Source organism: Delphinus delphis, chromosome X, assembly GCF_949987515.2.
Source record: "Delphinus delphis chromosome X, mDelDel1.2, whole genome shotgun sequence".
NCBI lineage: Eukaryota > Metazoa > Chordata > Mammalia > Artiodactyla > Delphinidae > Delphinus > Delphinus delphis.
The window spans coordinates 84175174-84198061 of NC_082704.1; the positions used below are offsets into that span (position 1 = coordinate 84175174).

The following is a 22888-nucleotide window of genomic DNA, read 5'->3' on the forward strand; positions in this document are numbered from 1 at the left end:
AGGCAGGGCTGCTTCCTGACACAGCTGACTGCAGCATCTGGGGTGTTCCAAAGCTGGTGTCAGTGTGCTGAGTGTGGCTGTATCCCAGGGTAATTGTCTGAGGGGTCCAAGGTGTCTCAGAGCTGGTGTTGGTCTGCTGGTGGGCAGGGCTGAGACTCAAGGGGTTCTGGGGCTAGTGCCAGTTCACTGTTTGGTATATCCATGTCCCAGGGTCTCTGGCTGCAGGGCCTTGGGGGTCCTGGAGTTGGTGTGTTGACCTCCTTGTTGGGCAGAGTTGGGGCCCAGGGTGCCCTGGGGCTGGTGTGTGCCCACTCGTTGGTGAGGCTGCTCCCAGTGCTAGTGCTGGACCACTGATTTGAAGGACCAGTTCTGGGGTCTCTGGATGCAGGGCCCTGATTTTCCTGGAGTTGGTGCTGGTCCATTGGTGGTGAGACTGGGTCCCTATGGCTAGCTGTGAGGGCCCCTATGGAGTCCAGTGGCTAGGTCCAGTGCACTGGTGTGTGGGGCCGGGTCCTGGGCCCTCTGATGTAAAGGTTGGATCACAGGGTGGCTGTGGGCTCAGGAGGTCTTAATGCAGCCCCCCTGCTTTTGGGTGGGGCAGTGTCCATGCCTGACTAGCTACTTCTTCTGAAGCATCTCAGTACTGGTGCCAAGAGGCTGACAGTTGGGGCTACGTCTCTGTGCAAATAAGCTGGAATGAAGATGCCAAAATGGCCCTTGCCAGCACCAGTGTCCATGTGGTGTAACGCACTCCCAATAATGGGTGCTGCCAGTGTCTATGTCCCCAGTGTGAGTTCCAGTTGATCCTCTCTGGGAGGCTCTCTAAGATCAGCAGGTGGGTCTGACCCAGGATGCTTTCAAACTACCACTTCTGACTTCGTTCCCAGAGCATGTGAGATTTTATGTGCACCCTTTAAGAGTGGAATCTCTTTCCCCACATTCCTCTGGCTCTGCTGCTGGCCTTCAAAGCCAAACTGTCTGGGGGCTTGTCTTCCTGCTGCAGGAACCCTGGGTTTGGGAGCCCAATGAGGGGCTGAGGCCCTTTGCTCTATGGGGAGAACCTCTACAATTATAATTATCGTCCCACTTGTGGGTCACCCACACAAGGATATGGCTCTCGACTGTACTGCGTCTCCACTCCCCTAACCATTTCATTGTGGTTCCTTCTTTATCTCTTTAATTGTAACACTTTCATGCTAATCTTCTGGTCTTTCTCATCAATAATTGCTCTGTAAGTAGTTCTAATTTCTAGTGTGCCTGTTCAAGGAGGCAAGCTCAGGGTGTTCCTTCTCTGCCATCTTGACCAATCCCGACTGTTGATGACACAATATTATATAGAGAAAACCATAAAGACTCCACCAAAAAACTGTTAGCATTAAAAAAAATTCTGTAAAGTTGTAGGATTCAAAATCAATATACATTTAGGTCGCTTCCATGTCTTGGCTATTGTAAACAGTGCTGCAATGAACATTGGGGTGCATGTATCTTTTTGAATTATGGTTTTCTCTGGGTATATGCCCAGGAGTGCAATTGCTGGGTCATAGGGCAGCTTTATTTTTAGTTTTCTAAGAAACCTCCATACTGTTCTCTGTAGTGGCTGTACCAATTTACATTCCGACAAAAAGTATAAGAGGGTTCCTGTTTCTCCACACCCTCTCCAGCATTTATTGTTTATAGATATTTTAATGATGCCCAATCTGACTGGTGTGAAGTGATATCTCATTGTAGTTTTGATTTATATTTCCCTAATAATTATCAATGTTGAGCATCTTTTCATGTGCCTCCTGGCCACCTGTATGTCTTCTTTGGGGAAATGTCTATTTAGGTTTTCTGCCCATTTTTCAATTGGGTTGTTTGTTTCTTTTGTTTGTTTGTTTGTTTTGTTTTGTTTTGCTGTATGCGGGCCTCTCACTGTTGTGGCCTCTCCCCTTGCAGAGCACAGGCTCCGGACGTGCAGGCTCAGCGGCCATGGTGCACGGGCCCAGCTGCTCCGTGGCATGTGGGATCTTCACGGACTGGGGCATGAACCTATGTCCCCTGCATTGGCAGGCAGATTCTCAACCACTGTGCCACTAGGGAAGCCCTGTTTTTTTGATATTGAGCCTCATGAGCTGTTTGTAAATTTTGGAGTGTAATCCCTTGTCAGTTGCATTGTTTGCAAGTATTTTCTCCCATTCTGTGGGTTTTCATTTCATTTTGTCTATGGTTTCTTTTGCTGTGCAAAAGCTTTAGAGTTTAATTAGGTCCCATTCCTTTATTTTTGATTTTATTTCCATTAATTTGGGAGACAGCTAGAAAAAGATATTGCTGCAATTTATGTCAAAGAGTGTTCTGCCTATGATTTCCTCTAAGAGTTTTGGTTGTTTTTTAGTTGTATTTTTATTGTTTTAACATCTTTATTGGAGTATAATTGCTTTACAATGTTGTATTAGTTTCTGCTGTATAACAAAGTGAATCAGCTATATGTATACATATATCCTCATAACCCCTCCCTCTTGAGTCTCGCTCCCACCCTCCCTATCCCACCCCTCTAGGTGGTTGCAAAGCACCGAGCTGATCTCGCTGTGCTATGTGGCTGCTTCCCACTAGCTATCTGTTTTACGTTTGGTAGTGTATATATGTCAATACCACTCCCTCACTTCATCCCAGCTTACCCTCCCCCATCCCCCTGTAATCAAGTCCATTCTCTATGTCTGCATCTTTATTCCTGTCCTGCCCCTAGGTTCTTCAGAACCTTTTTTTTTTCCTGATTCCATATATAGGTGTTAACATACAGTCTTTGTTTTTCTGTTTCTGATTTACTTCACTCTGTATGATAGATTCTAGGTCCATCCACCTCACTAAAAATAACTCAATTTTGTTTCTTTTTATGGCTGAATAATATTCCATTGTATATATGTGCCACATATTCTTTATCCATTCATCTGTCAGTGGAGACTTAGCTTGCTTCCATGTCCTGGCTGTTGTAAATGGTGCTGCAATGAACATTGTGGTACATGACTCTTTTTGAATTATGGGTTTCTCAGGATATATGCCCAGTAGTGGGATTGCTGGGTCGTATGGTAGTTCTATTTGTAGTTTTCTAAGGAACCTCCATACTGTTCTCCAGAGTAGCTGTATCAATTTACATTCCCACGAACAGTGCAAGAGGGTTCCCTTTTCTCCACACCCTCTCTAGCATTTATTGTTTGTAGATATTTTGATGATGACAATTCTGACTGGTGTGAGGTGATACCTCATTATAGTTTTGATTTGCATTTCTCTAATGATTAATGATGTTGAGCATTCTTTCATGTGTTTGTTGGCAATCTGTATATCTTCTTTGGAGAAATGTCTATTTAGGTCTTCTGCCCATTTTTGGATTGGGTTGTTTGTTTTTTTGATATTAAGCTGCATGAGATGCTTGTAAATTTTGGAAATTAACCCTTTGTCAGTTTCTTCGATTGCAAATATTTTCTCCCATTCTGAGGGTTGTCTTTTCATCTTGTTTATGGTTGCTTTTGCTGTGCAAAAGCTTTGAAGTTTCATTACGTCCCATTTGTTTATTTTTATTTCCATTTCTCTAGGAGGTGGGTCAAAAAGGATCTTGCTATGATGTATGTCATAGAGTGTTCTGCCAATGTTTTCCTCTAAGAGTTTTATAGTTTCTGGCCTTACATTTAGGTCTTTAATCCATTTTGAGTTTATTTTTGTGTTTGGTGTTAAGGAGTGTTCTAATTTCATTGTTTTACATGTAGCTGTCCAGTTTTCCCAGCACCACTTATTGAAGAGTCTGTCCTTTCTCCACTGTACATTCCTGCCTCCTTTATCAAAGATAAGGTGACCATATGTGTATGGGTTTATCTCTAGGCTTTCTATCCTGTTCCATTGATCTATATTTCTGTTTTTGTGCCAGTATCGTACTGTCTTGATTACTGTAGCTTTGTAGTATAATCTGAAGTCAGGGAGCCTGATTCCTCCAACTCCATTTTTCTTTCTCAAGATTGCTTTGGGTATTCAGAGTCTTTTGTGTTTCCATACAAATTGTGAAATTTTTTGTTCTAATTCTGTGAAAAAATGCCATTGGTAGTTTGATAGGTATTGCATTTAATCTGTAGATTGCTTTGGGGAATATAGCCATTTTCACAATGTTGATTCTTCCAATCCAAGAACATGGTATATCTCTCCATCTGGTTTTTTCATCTTTAATTTCTTTCATCAGTGTCTTATAGTTTTCTATAAGGTATTTTGTCTCCTTAGGGAGGTTTATTCATAGGTATTTTATTCTTTTCATTGCAATGGTAAATAGGAGTGTTTCCACAAATTCTCTTTCAGATTTTTCATCATTAGTGTATAGGAATGCAAGAGATTTCTGTGCATTAATTTTGTATCCTGCTACTTTACCAAATTCATTGATTAGCTCTAGTAGTTTTCTGGTAGCATCTTTAGGATTCTCTATGTATAGTATCATGTCATCTGCACACAGTGACAGTTTTACTTCTTCTTTTCCGATTTGGATTCCTTTTATTTCTTTTTCTTTTCTGATTGCTGTGGCTAAAACTTCCAAAACTATGGTGAACAATAATGGTGAGAGTGCACAACCTTATCTTGTTCCTGATCTAAGTGGAAATGGTTTCTGTTTTTCACCATTGATCCTCTAAAACTTTTATAGTGTCCAGTCTTACATTTAGGTCTTTAGGCCTTTTGAGTTTATTTTTGTGTATGGTGTTAAGGAATGTTGTAATTTCATTTTTTTACATGTAGCTGTCCAGTTTTCCCAGCACCATTTACTGAAGAGACTGTCCTTCCTCCATTGTATAGTCTTTCTTTATTATAGATTAATTGATTGTATGAGTATGGACTTATTTCTGGACTCTCTGTTCTGTTCCATTAATCTATGCATCTTGTTTTTGTGCCAGTACCATACTCTTTTGAATTCTATAGCTATGTGGTATACTCTCAAGTATGGGAGTGTGATACCTGTAGTTTTGTTCTTCTCTCTCAAGATTGCTTTGGCTATTTGGAGCCTTTTGTGTTTTCATTAAAATTTATATTTATTTTTTCTAGTTTTGTGAAAAGTGCCACTGGTATTTTGATAGGGATTGCATTGAATCTGTTGATTTCTTTTGGTAGTATGGACATTTTAATGATATTGAATCATCCAATCCATGAGTGTGGCATATTTTCCAATTTTTGGTGTGTTATCTTCAATTTCTTTAATCATTGTCTTATTGTTTTGAGGCTACAGGTCTTTTAACTCCTTGGTTAAATTTATTCCTAAGTATTTTATTATTTTGGATGCAATTATAAATGGGATTGTTTCCTTCATTTCTCTTTCTGTTGGTTCATCATTATTGTATAGAAATGCAACAGGTTTCTGTATATTAATTTTTTAAATAAATTTATTTATTCATTTATTTGGGGCTGCATTGGGTCTTCATTGCTGCACTCAGGCTTTCTCTAGTTGCAGTGAGTGGGGGCTATTCTTCATTGAGGTGTGCAGGCTTCTCATTGCAGTGGCTTCTATTGTTGTGGAGTATGGGCTCTAGGTATGCAGGCTTCAGTAGTTGTGGCATGAGGGCTCAGTAGTTGTGGCTCATGGGCTCTAGAGTTCAGGCTCAGTAGTTGTGGTGCACAGGCTTAGTTTCTCCATGGCATGTGGGATCTTCTTGGACCAGAGCTCGAACCCATGTCCCCCGCATTGGCAGGCGGATTCTTAACCACTGAGCCACCAGGGAAGTCCTGTATATTAATTTTGTATCTGCAAGTTTCTGAATTTATTCATTAGCTTTAATAGATTTTTGGTGGAGTGTTTGGTGTTTTCTGTATATAGTATTCTGTCATCTGAAAATACTGATTGTTTTACTTCTGACTTTCTGGTTTTGATGCCTTTTATTTCTTTTTCTTGCCTCATTTCTGTGGCTAGAACTTCCAATACTATGTTGAATGAAAGTGGCAAGAGTGAGCATCCTTGTCTCATTCCTAATCTTAAAAAAAAAGCTTTCCGCTTTTCACATTGAATATAATGTTAACTGTGAGTTTGTCATATATGGCCTTTTATTATGTTGAAGTATGTTCCCTCTATACCCACTTTGTTAAGAATTTTTTATCATAAACTGATATTGAATTTTATCAAATGCTTTCCTGAATCTTTTGAGATGATCATGTGATTTTTATCCTTCCTTTTGTTAGTTTGGCATATCACATTTATTGATTTATGGGTGTTAAGCCATCCTCACATCTCTGGAATGAATCCCACTTGATCATGGTGTATAAGTCTTTTAATGTATTGTTAAGTTTGATTTGCTAATATTTTGTTGAGGATTTTTGTATCTATATTTAGCAAAGATATTGGCCTGTAATTTTCTTTCTTGCAGTGTTTTTGTCTGGTTTTGGTATCACGTTAATGGTGGCCTTGTAGAATGAGTTTGGAAGTATTCCTTTGTCTTCATTTTTTGCAATAATTTGAAAGTGATAGATATTAAGTATTTTTAAATATTTGGTAGAATTCACCTGTGAAGCCATCTGGACCTTGACTTTTGTTTTGGGGGAGTTTTTTGCTTACTGATTCAATTTCATTACTAATAATCTGTCTATTCAGATTTTCTATTTCTTCATGATTCAGTGTTGGAAGATTATATGATCTAGAAATTTTTCCATTTCTTCTAGGTTGTTTAATTTGTTGACATATAATTGTTCATAGTAGTCTCTTATCATCCTTCATATTTCTGTGGTGTCAAGTTGTAATTTTTCCTCTTTAATTTCTGATTCTACTTATTTAGGTAATCTCTTTTTTTCTTGATGAGGCTGGCTAAATAAGTTCCTTGATTTTGTTCATCTTTTCAAAAGGCCAACTGTTACGTTTATTGATCTCTTGTATTTTTGTCTCTATTTCATTTATTTCCTCTATGATCTATTATTTTTTTCCTTCTTCTAACTTTGGTCTTTGCTTATTCTTCTTTTTGTAGTTCCTTTAAATGTATATTTAGATTCTTTATTTGAGATTTTTGTTTCTTGAGGTAGGGCTGTATCAGTATGAGCTTCCCTCTTAGGACTACTTTTGCTTTGTCCTATAGATTTTGCTTCTGCTAAATTTGTGGGTTTTTTATTCTTCTTTCTCTCATTGCTTTAGTTGCAAGGTTAGGTTGTTTATTTGAGATGTTTCCTGTTTCTTAAGCTAGGATTGTATTGCTATAAATTTCCCTCTTAGAACTGCTTTTGCTGCATCCCATAGGTTTTGGGTTGTCGTGCCTCCATTGTCATTTGTTTCTAGGTATTTTTTGATTTCCTCTGATTTCTTCAGTGATCACTTGGTTATTAAGTAGTGTATTGTTTAGCCTCCATGTGTTTGTATTTCTTACAGATCTTTTCCTGTAATTGATATATAGTCTCGTAGCATTGTGGTCCAAAAAGATACTTGATATGATTTCAATTTTCTTAAATTTACCAAGACTTGATTTGTGACCCAAGATATGATCTATCCTGGAGAATGTTCCATGAGCACTTGAGAAGAATGTGTATTCTGTTGTTTCTGGATGGAATGTCCTATAAATATCAATTAAGTCCATCTTGTTTAATATACCATTTAAAGCTTGTGTTTCCTTATTTATTTTCATTTTGGATGATCTGTCCATTGGTGAAAGTGAGATGTTAAAGTCCCCTACTATGATTGTGTTACTGTCAATTTCCCCTTTTATGGCTGTTAGTATTTGCCTTATGTATTGAGTTGCTCCTACGTTGGGTGCATAAATATTTACAATTGTTATATCTTCTTCTTGGATCGATCCCTTGATCATTATGTAGTGTCCTTCTTTGTCTCTTCTAATAGTCTTTATTTTAAAGTCTATTTTGTCTGATATGAGAATTGCTACTCCAGCTTTCTTTTGATTTCCATTTGCATGGAATATCTTTTTCCATCCCCTTACTTTCAGTCTGTATGTGTCTCTAGGTCTGAAGTGGGTCTCTTGTAGACAGCATATATACAGGTCTTGTTTTTGTATCCATTCAGTGAGTTTGTGTCTTTTGGTGGGAGCATTTTATCCATTTACATTTAAGGTAATTATCAATATGTATGTTCCTTTTCCCATATTCTTAATTGTTTTGGGTTTGTCATTGTAGGTCTTTTCCTCCTCTTGTGTTTCTTGCCTAGAGAAGTTCCTTTAGCATTTGTTGTAAAGCTGGTTTGGTGGTGCTGAACTGTCGCAGCTTTTGCTTGTCTCTACAGGTTTTAATTTCTCCATCAAATCTGAATGAGATCCTTGCTGGGTAGAGTAATCTTGGTTGTAGGTTGTTCTCCTTCATCACTTTAAATATGTCCTGCCAGTCCCTTCTGGCTTGCAGAGTTTCTGCTGAAAGATCAGCTGTTAACCTTATGTCCCATAGATTTTGGACAGTTATGTTTCCATTTTCATTTGTCTCAAGGTATATTTTTATTTCTTCTTTGATTTCTTCACTGACCATTGGTTGTTTAGCATCATGCTGTTTAGTCTCCATGTGTTTGTGTTTTTTCCAGTTCTCTTATTGTAGTTGATTTCTAGTTTCATAGTGTTGTCTTCTGAAAAGATGATTAATATGATTTTAATCTTTTTATATTTAATGTGACTTGTTTTGTGGCCTAACATGTGATGTATCTGGAGAATGTTCCATGTGTACTTGAAAAGAATGTGTGTTCTGCTGCTTTTTGATGGAATGTTCTATAGGTGTATATATTAAGGTAATCTCATCTAATGTGTTAAGGCCAGTGTTTCTTCATTGATTTTCTGTCAGATGATATATCCATTGGTGTAACTGGGGTATTATAGTTCCCTACTATTATTGTATTTCTGTCTATTTCTTCTGTTATTTCTGTTAATATTTGCTTTATATATTTAGGTGCTCTTCTGTTGAGTGCATAAATGTTTACAAATGTTATATCGTCTTGTTAGATTGACCCCTTTATCATAACTTAATGTTCCTCCTTGTTTTGTTACAGTCTTTGCTTTAAAGTCTATTTTGTCTGATATAAGTACTGCTACCATGGCTTTCTTTTAATTTCCATTTGCATTGAATACCCTTTTCTATCCTATAACTTTCAGTCTGTGTGTGTCTTTAGATCTGAAGTGAGTTTCTTACAGGCAGCATATATATCGGCCTTGTTTTTGTATCCATTCAGCCACTCTACATCTTCTGATTGGAGCATTAGTTCATTTAAATTTAAAGTGATTATTGATAGGTATTTACTTATAGCTATTTTGTTCATTGTTTGCTGGTTGTTTTTGTAGTTCTTCTCTGTTCTTGTCTACTCCTCCCGGTTTCTTTCCTTGTGTTTTGATGGATTCCTTTAGTATGATGTTAGGGTTCCTTAAGAAAGTAAATCTTATAACCAACAAGGACCTACAGTATAGCACAGGGAACTCTGCTAAATATTCTGTAATAACCCAAATGGGAAAAGAATGTGAAAAAGAATAGATACATGTATATGTATAACTGAATCACTTTGCTGTATACCTGAAATTAACACAACATTGTTAATCAATTATACTGTAATATAAAATTTAAATTTTTTTTAAAAAGAGAGTAAATCTTAAAAGTTCTCATCACAAGGAAAAAAAATGTAACTATGTATAGTGATGGATGTTAACTAGACTTATTATGGTGACCATTTCACAGTTTATACAAATATCAAATCATTATGCCGTACACCTGAAATTAGTGTAATGCTTATCTCAGTTATATTGTAATAAAAAAGAAGATGACTCTGATTGTCCTCTGGATCTCTTTTAATTGTTTTGCATAATTAGGCCAGATTCATGTCTTCTAGGAACTGTGTAGCTTTCCAGGAAGTGATGCTTGAAGATATCAGAAATCTGGGAAATATGCCATTAGTGGGGAAGGCAGCAGAGTCTCCACCTTTTCACTTCCCAGTTGTTTGACCTTGAGCAAGATCCTTTACCTCTCTGAGCTTTGGTTTCTTCATTTCTAAAACAAACTTAATATGTCTTCCCTACAGCACACAGTTGTTGTAAGGAATGAAGCATAACAACATGTTATCAGGATTTGCACTCTTATACTGCAAGTAAACTACCCATTGTGTAGGCCACTAAAATTGTGCCCTAGGACTGGCATCTGTGCAGTGCCTGTGATATGTATCTTCTGAAAACCACCTTTGAAAGGAACAGAGTTCAGAGGTCACACTCAGGGATGGTACAGGCTCAGAGTGGAAAGAGAGATTGAGTCAGGGGTATGTGTATGGCACCAAATCTCAGAAAGGGAGTTTTGAATACTGAGCACTTAAATTTTGGAATTGGGACAAAATGCTGATCTATCTTATCCTTTTCTCACCCCACTCAAGTTTTTTCTTTCTTCTCCTGTTGTTCCAGGTGCATGATGACTGCAGGAGACGGTTTTCCAAGGAATGCTGGTTTGGAAGTCATCGATCATCAGTCATTCCTCCCACTGCCCTCAGCGACCCCAAGGGTGATGGTGAGTAGCTAAACTTTAATACATTTAAAGGGAGGGGGGAGGGAGGGAAGATGTAAAGCCTAGAGAAAAAGACTGCAATTAAATTAATCTGGTCAACCAATCAAACATTTCTAGGAGTACGAGTGTGCATATGTGTATAGACAGTTCATGTTTTCCTTTAGACTTTTGGGATGGTGAATATTGCTTATGGTGTATATGTATGTGGGCATGTTCTTTGTAGCCTCTGTCAAAATTGTTTCCAAATGATCAGAATTGATTTCAGCTTTTACATGATTTTGAGACAGTAGATAATCCATGAAATAATTTTTTTTGCTTGCTGCCTACTTCATTGCCAAGGAAAAGCCAGCATTAGCTAGGGGGCAAGGATTCCTGTAACGATTACAACAGTTTTAGAACTAGACACAGCACATGTGTACGTGTGTGCACATATGTGTACATACACTCTGAGCCACTCTAGTCTCTTCCAGTTCATTTCCCAACCCCAACACAGATACAGACAGACATTGATACATGGAATGAGCCACTCACACAGTTTTCTGCAGGCAAGCATACTCATATGTCCCCGTAATGACATGAACAGACACACATCCCTCACTCAGGGATGCATGCATATATTATTCTCAGAACTACTCAAATATTTATCCACATAGAGTCACTTACCAGATAGCTGACTAGAGAGATGATGAGATTGATGACTTGGTATATAAGAGACACTTGACTGGCTAGGAGAAAGAAGGGCCTAGGGGCAAGATGGAAAAGTATCAAACTAGTCAGCCAAGTCTACTCAGGCTGCTAATGAAAGTCAATGAAGTCTTGAATCTGAGACTTTGCTCAACCCCACAGGGACCTGGGGAAGATGTCTTTGGGCAGACTGAAGGATGGCCGCCTCAGCATCTTATAAATCACCCCCAAATAGGTGTTAAGGGGCTGCCACCTCTCCTTTGTAATTGGCCCAACATGTTCTGTGTTCTTGTGGAAGTTGGGTTTTTTAGTTTGTTTTTTCCCATCTTATATCATTTCTTATTCTTGTTATAGATGGTCAACTGATAGCATTACTACTTTCTTTTGCTTTCCACCGATGACATATTATTGCTTAGAAGCACCTGTGCTAAGCCATTCTTTTTGTGTAATGTCTCATACAATGCCCCATGAGTTAGCTTTTAGCCTTTCATCCTAGTCACCTGCAATCTTGATCCAATTGAATGTCACTCTTGAGAGCCCTTCTTTCTATCATGTGTTACTTGGCCTGTGGTTTCTTAGGAGTATCTTTTGAAACCTCCATATCTTCTTGACTCCTTCTGGCTTCTTGGCCTAGGCAAATACACTCTTTAATATTCCCTGTTGGGAAGTCCCACCCATCTTAAAGATGATGAGGTCATTAAAGATGATCTGGTCCAACCCTCTGGCCAGGCTAGGGAATCCCTTCTCCAGCATCCAAGGTGGCGGTATCCATTTGATGACTTTCTGAGGAAGCACGTGCCATTGCTGATTAGCATTCATTCATTATTTATTCAGTCAACAAACTCTAATTTCTGATGTCTTCTAATTTCCCTTTTTCCTACCCTATCTGCTTGGTAAATTTCTTCTCTCATCCTAGAGGGTTAGAGCAACGTCAAACATTGTCTCCTGTTTAAAGACTTCTGTAATTGCCCCTCCCCATTTCTCCAGACAAATAAATTACTTCCTTTGTTGTAAACCCAGAACACATATCTCAGAGCACTTAACACACTATATTATAGTTCGTCACATGTATGTCTCCCACTCCAGACTGTGAGCTCTTTTATCACTAGCACTTAACTCAAACCCGATACATGGTATATTCACAGTCAAGATTTGTTACATGAATTCATTAATACATTTACTGAATACTACGTATATGTAAGGCTCAGTGATAACAATGTAGAGAATAAGACATGACTAAGACAGGATCCCTGATTTATATGGGGGCAAAACAGTATAATGCAGTATTTGTCAAATACAAGAATGCCTCAGAATCATCCAGAAGGCTTTTTAAAACACAGATTTCTAGGCCCTATGCCCCTGCCCCAGAGCTTTTGATTCAGTAGATCTGGGTAGGGCACAAGAATTTCCATTTCTTACAAGAAATGATGCTGATACTACTACTCCCGGGAGCATACTCCATCATTTACTAACTGTGTGACCTTGGGCAAGTTACTTAACCTCTCTGTGCCTCATGTATCATTTGTTTTCTGCCAATAGGGAATAAAAGTTATACTCAAGTGCGTTATGCATGTTAAATGAGTTAGTATCTTAAAAGAGGATCTTAAAATACAGGAAGGGGAACAAGAAGCCAACCTTATGCTGATTTAGCATCTTTCTGTGGTATGAACTGAACAAATTTGAGAGGGACTCTTGGCTCCTTGGTTTTGGGCACTGTGATTATATTAACTTAGCTCAAAGAAGCACGATCCTTTTTTTTTTTTTTAAGCTCTTTCAGACTGTTGACTCATCTGGAGCTTAAAGTCAAGTAAATCCCCTAAGCCCTTTTCACGCTTGATGCTGCCAAGCCAAGTTCCTATTGTCTTGTTCTGCTGCAACTTATGTCCTTATGCCTAAAGGCCAAGCTTCACATTTATCCCCTTTTCAGCTTGTTTACTTTGACCCTACTGCCTGTTAAGGTCATTTTTCAATCTTGATTCTGTCATCCAGTGGCTCTCCCTCCTGCTTTAGGTACTTCAAAGTTGACAAGCTAGCCTTCCATGTTTTTATTTAAATTGGTTAACATTGTTGAATAGTACTGGACATTCCCTTACAATTAACATCAGCCTATTCAAAAGCAACCTTGTGGACATGATCATTTACCTGGTTATGAATCTGCCTAATATCACTATATTCCAGCCCAGAATACCATTTTTGTCACCTTGTTCACAGGATTCGTCTAACATTTTGTTGTCATTTTATGTGGGCCCTGTAACCTCTCTCCCTCACTTACTCCACAGCAGCCATGCTATTCTCTTCACTGTCCACAAACATCCCAGGCAGTCTCCCTTCTCTGGGCGGGTTCTTATTCTTCCTCTTGACCCCCAAAAAACTCTTCCCCCAGATACCTGCATTGCTCACTACCTCATTTCATTCAAATGTCATCTCACCAGAGAAGCCATCCCTGGCCACCTGTCTAAAACAACACCCCCATCAGTCTCCATTCCCCTTTTCCTGCTTTATTTTTCTTCATATCGCATTATTTTCTATATTTATTTGTGTATTTATTTATGGTCTGCATCGTTCCATTAGAATATAAATTCCACAAGAGCAAAGATCATTTATATCTTGTCTATCACTGTATATCGGAACATAACAAGGACAGGCACAAAGAATGCCCTCAATACATATATGTTGAATGAATGAATGAATGTCTTAACTACCATTGTGTTAACATATATTTTGTAAAATAAAATATTGAAAAGGGATAACATGTTCAGGGAGGGTAACTACTTCCAAGCTATGCTACTGAAGGGACATAGCAGACTCCCCTTGCAGCTATGAGCCCTGGCAAGCCCTGAAGTTTTGGTGCATGACAGGCTAGCTGGCTTAGGAGGTCTTCAAGCTCCACTGGCCAGTGAGTAGAAATTGGCCCATAGAGGAAGCTTGCTTTAGATTTTTCCAGGCAAAACAGCCATGAAATCTGCTCAAGTCAGCAGTCTTCCTCTTCAGGCTCCCTTTTACCCAGGTTACAACAAATGGGACACTTCAACTTGCCTCTCTCCCTGTGGCACACACCATTCAGGAGCAAGCCACATGCTTTTTTCCCTTTGCATTTATTTTTGCTGGGGCATCCCTGGCAAGCCACGAGCTCAGAGGTTTGGAGGCTCACAATTTGTCTCGCATCTCCTATGAGGCCATTGCTCACTGCCTGTCTCCCTGCCAACAGGCTCTATGACCCAGTATGAGCTGGCAGGCTATGGCAATTTAGACTGCTATAACTCCACTTCTCTATGGGGAACTTCAGTGTTGGGGATTATTAAAAGCCTCTCTCTTGTCCAGACAATTTCCCTATAGTCTTGTTTCCCCTGATAATTGGTATGATAACTTAGATTGCTCTGCCAGAACTTTAGAGGAGTTATTAAAGCTCCCTGCTTCACTCCACATTGATATGTTCTGTCATTAGCTCCTGGCTGAAAGGCAGCCTTTTCTCCCCATCTTTCCTGACCTTGTATCTTCTCAGTGTAAGAACTGAGCTATCCCAGGCAGAGAGAGGACAAGTTGGGTGTGCTGATCCTCCTCCTCGGCTCTCAACCTTCTCCTTCTTCAGTTTTCCCTTGACATTTTATTGATCTTTGGTTGTGGCACCAATTTTTTTTATTCCTTGTGTTCCAATACACTGCTGTGTATGAATCTGTCTCCCCAGCTTGAGGGCAAGAGCTAGACCCCTAGCAGTATGTAGCATGATGATTGGCATATAGTAGTTGCTCAGCAAATGTTGGTTACCTGGCAACAGCTGGGCAAAGACCAGCTATTGTTGTTTTCTTAAATAAAAGCCCCTTTGGTTTGCATCTAACTTCCCCTCTGTCCCTCAGTCTCAGAGGCACAGGGAAGCTGTGGGAGGTGTTGGATGTCTATTATCTTGATTGTGGTGATGGTATCATGGGTGTTTGCATATGTCTGAACTCATTAAATTGTACACATTAAATGTATGCAGTTCTTTGTATATCAATTATACCTCAATAAAGTTGTTTTTTAAAAAGTCTTTGCAAAATTTGATGTTAAGTCATGCCTTGCTTCCATCTAAATGGCCCTTTTCTTTTTTTCCCTTTTCTTTCTGTTGTATGCATTATTAGGCCAATTAGTAGTATCTCCAGATTTCTGGAATCTTGATTGGTCTTCAGCCTGTTCATGCCCCCTTCTCATCTTCATCAACTCCAAAAGTGGCGATCACCAAGGGATCGTCTTCCTCCGGAAATTCAAGCAATACCTTAACCCGTCTCAAGTGTTTGACCTTTCGAAGGGTGGACCTGAAGCCGGGTAAGCATGGGGTAAGGGATGTAGTTGTGGGTACAGAAGGGACTCCCCCCTCTACACATTCTAGAGTAGGATAGGCTTCCTGGAATTAGTTCCAGTACCTGGGCAGGAAAGGTCTATTTTCTCAAGTCAGGACACAAACACAACTCCACAGCATCTTGAGTTGGCTGGCTGGAGGACTTTTAGCCCTCTCCCAGAAATCCTTTCAAGCCTATGTCCTGCTCTCAGATTTGCTTCACCTTTTCCAGTTGGAAAAGGTAACTATGTCTCCTGACTTCAGAGGAGGAGGCAAATGGATATTATTTTCCACCATTCCTGTCACTCACTCTTTTTCTTGGGGGCAAGTAGATACATCTCTACTACAGGCCTGTTTTATTTAGAGACCATCTGGCTGTTCAGCCCTGGTTTCTGTGAACCCACTGGCAACTGTGCAAGATATTCTTCCTGGGCCTCAGCAAGTAGATTAGGCTAGGCAGCTAGTAACTTCCAGAACAAGGTTGGGCAAAGAAGAGTGTAGGTTGAGGCAAGGCCTGATCTCCAGGATTGCCTGTGGGAGCATTCTCTATGATCTTAGGTACACAGAGAGATAGGGGTTAAGAGAAAGGAAACATGTAGCCTGATAGCAGGGTGCAGAAGCAGCAGTCCTTAGCTCCTGGCACATTGTAGGAAAGAGTTGTAAAACTCATCAGCTCATGAAATAACTCCCCTTTCCCCTCTTCCTTCCAGGCTCTGCATGTTCAAGAACTTTGTTCGCTTTCGCATTGTGGTTTGTGGTGGAGACGGCAGCGTGAGCTGGGTCTTATCTCTGATTGATGCCTTTGGATTACAGGAACGGGTGAGTCCCTAGCTGACTTAATTTAGCCATTGCTAAAGAGACTGGCAGTGTGGCGCTGCTTATCCCAAGAAGTCCCTGGTCTTTACTCTCCTTGTCTGTAAAATACTTGATCTATCCTGGAGAACATTTCCTACTGGTTTCACAGTCAACCTGACTGGTAGATTCCCAATCTAAGCCTGCTCACCTATACCATTTTCTGGTTATCTAATAGTAGGAAGGAAGAAAGAGGAAGTTAGCAGAAAAAAATGAGCAGTGCTCTATTTCCCAAGCCCCAAAATGAAGATTTGAAGGGGAGGAAAGCAAGAAAAACAGAAGTGGCATCAGGCAGCATTCAACTCCCAATTCCCTTCCCCTCCTGAGGACACTGAGTTTCTTCCCTAAGTCTCTAGAGTAGCAGAAATGTTCCTCTACCTCTCCCCCCTCTCCCTAAGCAGCCCCCTGCTCTTCTGACTGCAGTGGCTTTGTCTCCTTAAGGCACCTTACCTCTTTGGCCCAGCCTAGATAGAAATTTGTGGCTATATATCTCTTTTAAAAGCATGGCTACAAATATTGTCATATTCCAGCAACGTGTCCCCTTACTGAGTAGGTTCTGTATTGCCAAGAGTGGGACCCAACTCCTTAGGGAAAATTTCACTCAACTTCAAACATCTTCCTATTACACTTCCTAAAATCATAGGTCCCTTATTGCCACTAGTTTTGAGACCATATTTTTTCCCCAAAAAGCACCCTCTGGGTTCTTTTATGGGTGGATCTTGGTAGGATTGTCTGAAAAGGGTGCCCGGTTTTGTTCTTGCAGTGTCAGCTGGCAGTCATCCCTCTTGGAACCGGTAATGATCTGGCCCGTGTCCTCGGCTGGGGTGCGTTCTGGAACAAAAACAAATCACCTCTGAACATCCTCAACAGAGTGGAGCAAGCTAGTGTGAGGATTCTAGACAGGTGAGTAGCTGAAAGATGAGGTCATTGTGGCTTTTCCATTCCCTTGCCAGTTACTCCCAGTGACATCATCTCAGTCAGGAGTGTTCTAAAGTCCCTCACAGAGCTTCATTGCCTTTCTGGCTTCGGTGCAAGGAAATTTGGGGGAACTTTGCCTATTAAGAAGCCAGGGTCTACTGTGTATCCTTTAAACATCACTGAAGCCCCTCTTCAAACTTAAAAGATCCTAGAGCAGGAGCACCCATTGGTAAATTTCAAGGGTTCTATAAACCTACTTCAAATTGCATAGCTATTTATCCATGTAAGCATATTTTTTCCTTGGGAAAGTTTCCATCTTTCTGTTCTATTCTAGGATAGTATAGAAACTATTCTATAGCTTCATCAGGTACTCAAAGAAACTCAAAAAAAGAGGGCTCATAAACAACTGGCCTGGATTATCTGTGCCCTAGAGAAGAGACAGTATTCTCCTCCAATCTTCTGAGAAGAAAGACTTTCTATGTGGGGGCATAGTATTTGATTTATGGCTGCTCATAAGGATAACCTGGGGAGCTTTTTCAAGGTACCAAGCTGGGCCCTACCACAAATATTCTTATTCAGTAGGTCTTGGGTAGAGCCCTGGTATGTGTATTTTACAAAAGCACCTCAGGTGATCTTGGTAGTTACCACTGCTTGAGAAGCACTGCTCTCTGAGAACTCTGTGGTGGAATTCCTTCCATCACACTGGCCTTGAGAAGTCATGAAGCAGAGGTCTCTCTTGGGATATACCTTGAGATCAGGTGACCTGAGATAACTTGGGCAACCCCTACAACTCATCCCTACCCATCACATAAATATTTTGACCCCTTTCGTGACATGTGAAGCACTGGTGCCAACCTGTGATGAAACAGAGCCCTAAATATCTGTCTAAACTTCATTTCAGATGGAGTGTGATGATCCGTGAGACTCCCAGACAAACCCCATTGCTAAGAGGACAAGTTGAAATGGATGTACCCCGATTTGAGGTAACAACTGCCTAGCTATAATTCAGGCCAACATCTTTATTACACATTGAAATAATAGGCTAAACCCAGAGAGAAGCTTTTGTATAGTCCATGGGCTTGATAAGGATGAGATCATTCAGGATTGGGGACATTTCAATTAGCAGTTATTTACCAAAAACTGTGTTAGGTGTTGGGGATATAATTCAGTCAGCCATCTACTTATACAGTCACTCAAAATATTTATGGAAAGTATGGATTAACTACAGTGTGTTCCTTCTCTTCAATTTTTGGAATAGATTGAGAAGAATATGTATTAACTCTTCTTTGTATGTTTGGTAGAACTCCCCTGTGAAGCCATCCAGTCATGGACTTTGGTTAGCTGGGAGTTTTTTAAATTATAAATTCAGTTTCACTATTAGTGATCAGTCTGTTCAGATTGTTTATTTCTTCCTGATTCAGTCTTTAAAGATTGTATGCTTCTAGAAATGTGTCTGTTTCTTCTAGGTTGTTCAGTTTGTTGGCATATAACTGTTCATAGTATTCTTTTATGATTTTTTGAATCTCTGTGGTATTGGTTGTTATGTCTCCTCTTTAATTTCTTATTTTATTTGGGTCCTCTCTCTTTTCTTCTTGGTGAGCCTCACTAAAGGTTTATCAATTTTATCTTTTCAAAGGACCAGATTTTGGTTTCATTGATCTTTTCTATTGTTTTTTTGGTCTCTGTTTTATTTATTTCCTCTCTGATCTTTATTATTTCCTGCCTTCTGATGACTTTGAGCTTTGTTTGCTCTTTTTCTAATTCTTTTAGTTGGTAATATAAGTTGTTTGAGATTTTTCTTATTTCTTGAGGTAGGCCTGTGTCACTGTAAACTTCCCTCTTAGAACTGCTTTGCTGCATCCCACAGATTTTGGAATGTTGTGTCTCCACTTTCATTTGTATCGAGGTATTTTCTGATTTCCTCTTTGATTTCATCATCGTCTCATCTTTTTTTTTAACATCTTTATTGGAGTATAATTGTTTACAATGGTGTGTTAGTTTCTGCTTTATAACAAAGTGAATCAGCTATACATATACATATATCCCCATATCTCCTCCCTCTTGTGTATCCCTCCCACACTCCCTATCCCACCCCTCTAGGTGATCACAAAGCACTGAGCTGATCTCCCTGTGCTATGTGGCTGATTCCCACTAGCTATCTATTTTACACTTGGTAATGTATATATGTCCATGCCACTCTCTCACCTCCCTTCCCACTCCCCGTGTGCTTAAGTCCATTCTCTATGTCTGTGTCTTTATTCCTGTCCTGCCTCTAGGTTCTTCAGAACCTTTTAAAAAAATTTTTTTAGATTTCATATATATGTGTTAGCATACGGTATTTGTTTTTCTCTTTCTGACTTACTTCACTCTGTATGACAGACTCTAGGTCCATCCACCCCACTAAAAATAACTCAATTTCGTTTCTTTTTATGGCTGAGTAATATTCCATTGTATATATGTGCCATATCTTCTTTATCCATTCATCTGATGAAGGACACTTAGGTTGCTTCCATGTCCTGGCTATTGTAAATAGAGCTGCAATGAACATTGTGGTACATGACTCTTTTTGAATTATGTCCCATTGATTTATTTAGTAGCATGTTGTTTAGTCTCCTGTTTGTGTTTTTCCATTTTACTTCCTGTAATTGATTTCTAGTTTCATACTGTTGTGGTCAGAAAAAATGCTTGATATAATTTCTATCTTCTTAAATTTGTTGAGACTTGTTTTATGGCCTAGCATGTGATCTATCCTGGAGAACATTCCATGTGCAATTGAAAAGAATGTGTATTCTGCTGCTTTTGGATGGAATGTCCTGTAGATAAGTCTAACTGTTCTATTGTGTCATTTAAGACACCATTTCCTCATTGATTTTCTCTCTGGATGATCTGTCCATTAAAATAAGTGAAGTGTTGGGCTTCCCTGGTGGCGCAGTTGTTGAGAGTCCGCCTGCCGATGCAGGGGACACAGGTTTGTGCCCCGGCCTGGGAAGATCCCACATGCCGCAGAGCGGCTAGGCCCGTGAGCCATGGCCGCTGAGCCTGCGTGTCCGGAGCCTGTGCTCCACAACGGGAGAGGTCACAGCAGTGAGAGGCCCGCGTACTGCAAAAAAAAAAAAAAAAGTGAAGTGTTAAAGTCCCCTACCATTTTTGTATTATTGTCAATTTCTCCCTTCATGTTTGTTAATATTTGCTTTATATATTTAGGTATTCCTGTATTAGGTGTGTATATGATAAAGAGTGTTATATCCTCTTATTGTATTGATCATTTTATCATTATATAATACCCTTAATCTTTTGTTATAGACTTTGTTTTAAAGATTATTTTGTCCTATATGAATATTACTACCCCTGTTTTCTTGTTGTTTCCATTTACATGAAATATCTTTTTCCATCCTCTGACTTTCAGTCTGTGTGTGTGTCTAACTCGAAGTGAGTCTCTTGTAAGCAGCATATAGATGGGTCTTCTTTTTTCATCCAATCAGCCACCCTATGTCTTTCAATTGGAGTATTTAGTCCAATGACCTTTAAAGTGATTATTGATAGGTATGTACTTATTGCCATTTTGTTAGTTGTATTCTGGTTGTGTTTGTACTTCTCTGTTCTTTTCTTCTTCTTTTAGTTTCTTCCTTTGTAGTTTGATGGTTTTCTTTATTGGTTTGCTTCTGTTCCTTTCTCTCTAGTTTTATATATCTATTGTAGGTTTTTAATTTGTGGTTACCAAGGGGTTCCTATATGTTGACCTACAACTGTATCTACTTTTTAAAAACTGTTACTCATTTAACTTCAAACACATTCTAAAATATTTACTTTTTTTACTCCCTTCCCCCACATTTTGTGTTTTTAATGTCATATTTTACATCTCCATGTTTATCCCTTCACAGTTTATTGTAGTTATACTTGATTTTAATTTTTTTTCTTTAAATCTTTGTACTAGCTTACTTACTTGGTTGATCCTCAACCTTTATTATATATTTGCCTTTACTAGTGGAATTTGTTCCTTTCCCATAGAAATTTACTTTTTGTTATAGCCTTTTCAATTAGAGAAAACCCTTTAACATTTCTTTTAGGGTAGGTTTAGTATTGCGCAATTCTTTTAGTTTTTGCTTGTCTGAGAAGTTCTTTATCTCTCCTTCAATTCTAAATGATAATCTTGCTGGGAGAGCATCCTAGCTTGCAGGTTTTTCCCTTTTAGAACTTTATATGTATATCATGTCCTTCCTTCTGGCCTGCAAGTTTTCTGCAAAATATCAGCTGATAGCCTTATGGGGATTCCCTTATATATGACTCTTTGATTTTCTCTTGCTACCTTTAGAATTCTTTATCTTAAACTTTTGCCATTTTAATTATTATGTCTTGGTATGCATCTGTTTGGGTTCATCTTCTTTGGGACACTCTATGCTTCTTGTACCTGGATATTGGTTTCCTTCTTCAGTTTCAATAAATTTTCAGCCATAGCTTCATCAAATACATTTTTAAGCCCCCTCTCCCTCTCTCTTCTTCTGGGACCTCTATAATGCTTATGTTGGTATGCTTTGTGTTGTCCCAAATGTCCCTTAAACTGTTCTCATTTTTTTTTAATTTACTTTTTACTATTCTGATTGCATGATTTCCATTATTCTATCTTCCAGATCACTTATTCATTCTTCTGTATTACCTAGTCTGCTGTTAATTCCTTCTAGTGTGTTTTTCATTTCACCTTTTAAATTTTTTAATTTCCTTGTTAAAATTCTGTGTTCATCTATTCTTTTCCCTAATTCAGTTAGCCTATCTATTACTAATGATTTGAATTCTTTATCTAGTAAATTGTTTATTTCTGTTTTATTAGTTGTTTTTTTTTCAGGGGTTTTCTCCTGTTCTTTCAATGAAACAAATCTCTCTGTCTTCTCATTGTTCTTAACTTTTGCTGTCTCTAGTCTATGAAATTAGATGAAACAGTTACCTTTTCCAGTCTTGAAGGTGTGTCCTTGTGTATGAGCATCCCCATACAGTCTCCATGTGCCCAGTGACTTTGGTGAGAGAGCTAGATCTGACTTGAGCACAAGTCATGTCTTTCCCTAGAGTGTGCTGGCAGCTATCACCTTGGTAGGAGGTGGTGCTGCAGATGGAGCAGCAAGAGCTAGAGTCATGTGTGAGCCAGGGCTTCTCCCTTTTTCAGTGGCCAATACCACCCTCTTGGGGCTGGGGGCAGGTCCCAAATTGCTGGAGCAGAAGCACTGAGGGTCAAGTCCAAGATGGCTCCATTCCCTCTAAGTGTGTTCTTTCCCCCATCTCAGCACCATCACACTAGCCCCAGAGGGGAACAGTGCTGGAGCAAGAGGGGCTGGAGCAGGCATTTGGCATGGGTGTGGGCGTGGGTTCAGGCTGTGATGTCCCCAGTTCTGCTTGGAATCCTGGAATACTTCTGATGTGGTGCCTCCATAAACGCCAGGTTGCTGCCCCTGCCCCATTCAGATGCCATTTGGGGTCTGGGCTGGCATAGTCCCTCAAATCTGAGCACTCCCCTCAGCCACCCTCACCCTAGTGTAGAGCTAGGTGAAGCAAGTGGGGTAGAACAGGTGCTTGGTTCAGGCTGGCTGTGTGCCAGAGTGGTTGCAGGAAACTGGCCAGAGTCCCATTCAGTTTCAACCTGTTTTTTTCTGCCTTGTTTCAGGAATAAGCAAGTGTGTGTGTGCTCTTCACTAGCAG

General features: G+C 39.5%; 1 protein-coding gene across 1 annotated transcript in view; it reads left to right on the forward strand.

Moving 5' to 3' along the window:
- The window catches only part of DGKK (diacylglycerol kinase kappa), a 160520-nt gene that overhangs the window by 106634 nt on the left and 30998 nt on the right, over positions 1 to 22888 (forward strand). The window contains exons 8-12 of the mRNA XM_060002173.1: positions 10338 to 10440; positions 15237 to 15420; positions 16144 to 16252; positions 17049 to 17188; positions 18105 to 18186. Of these exons, the coding sequence (XP_059858156.1) occupies positions 10338 to 10440; positions 15237 to 15420; positions 16144 to 16252; positions 17049 to 17188; positions 18105 to 18186 (618 nt within the window). The remainder of the gene's footprint in view (positions 1 to 10337; positions 10441 to 15236; positions 15421 to 16143; positions 16253 to 17048; positions 17189 to 18104; positions 18187 to 22888) is intronic.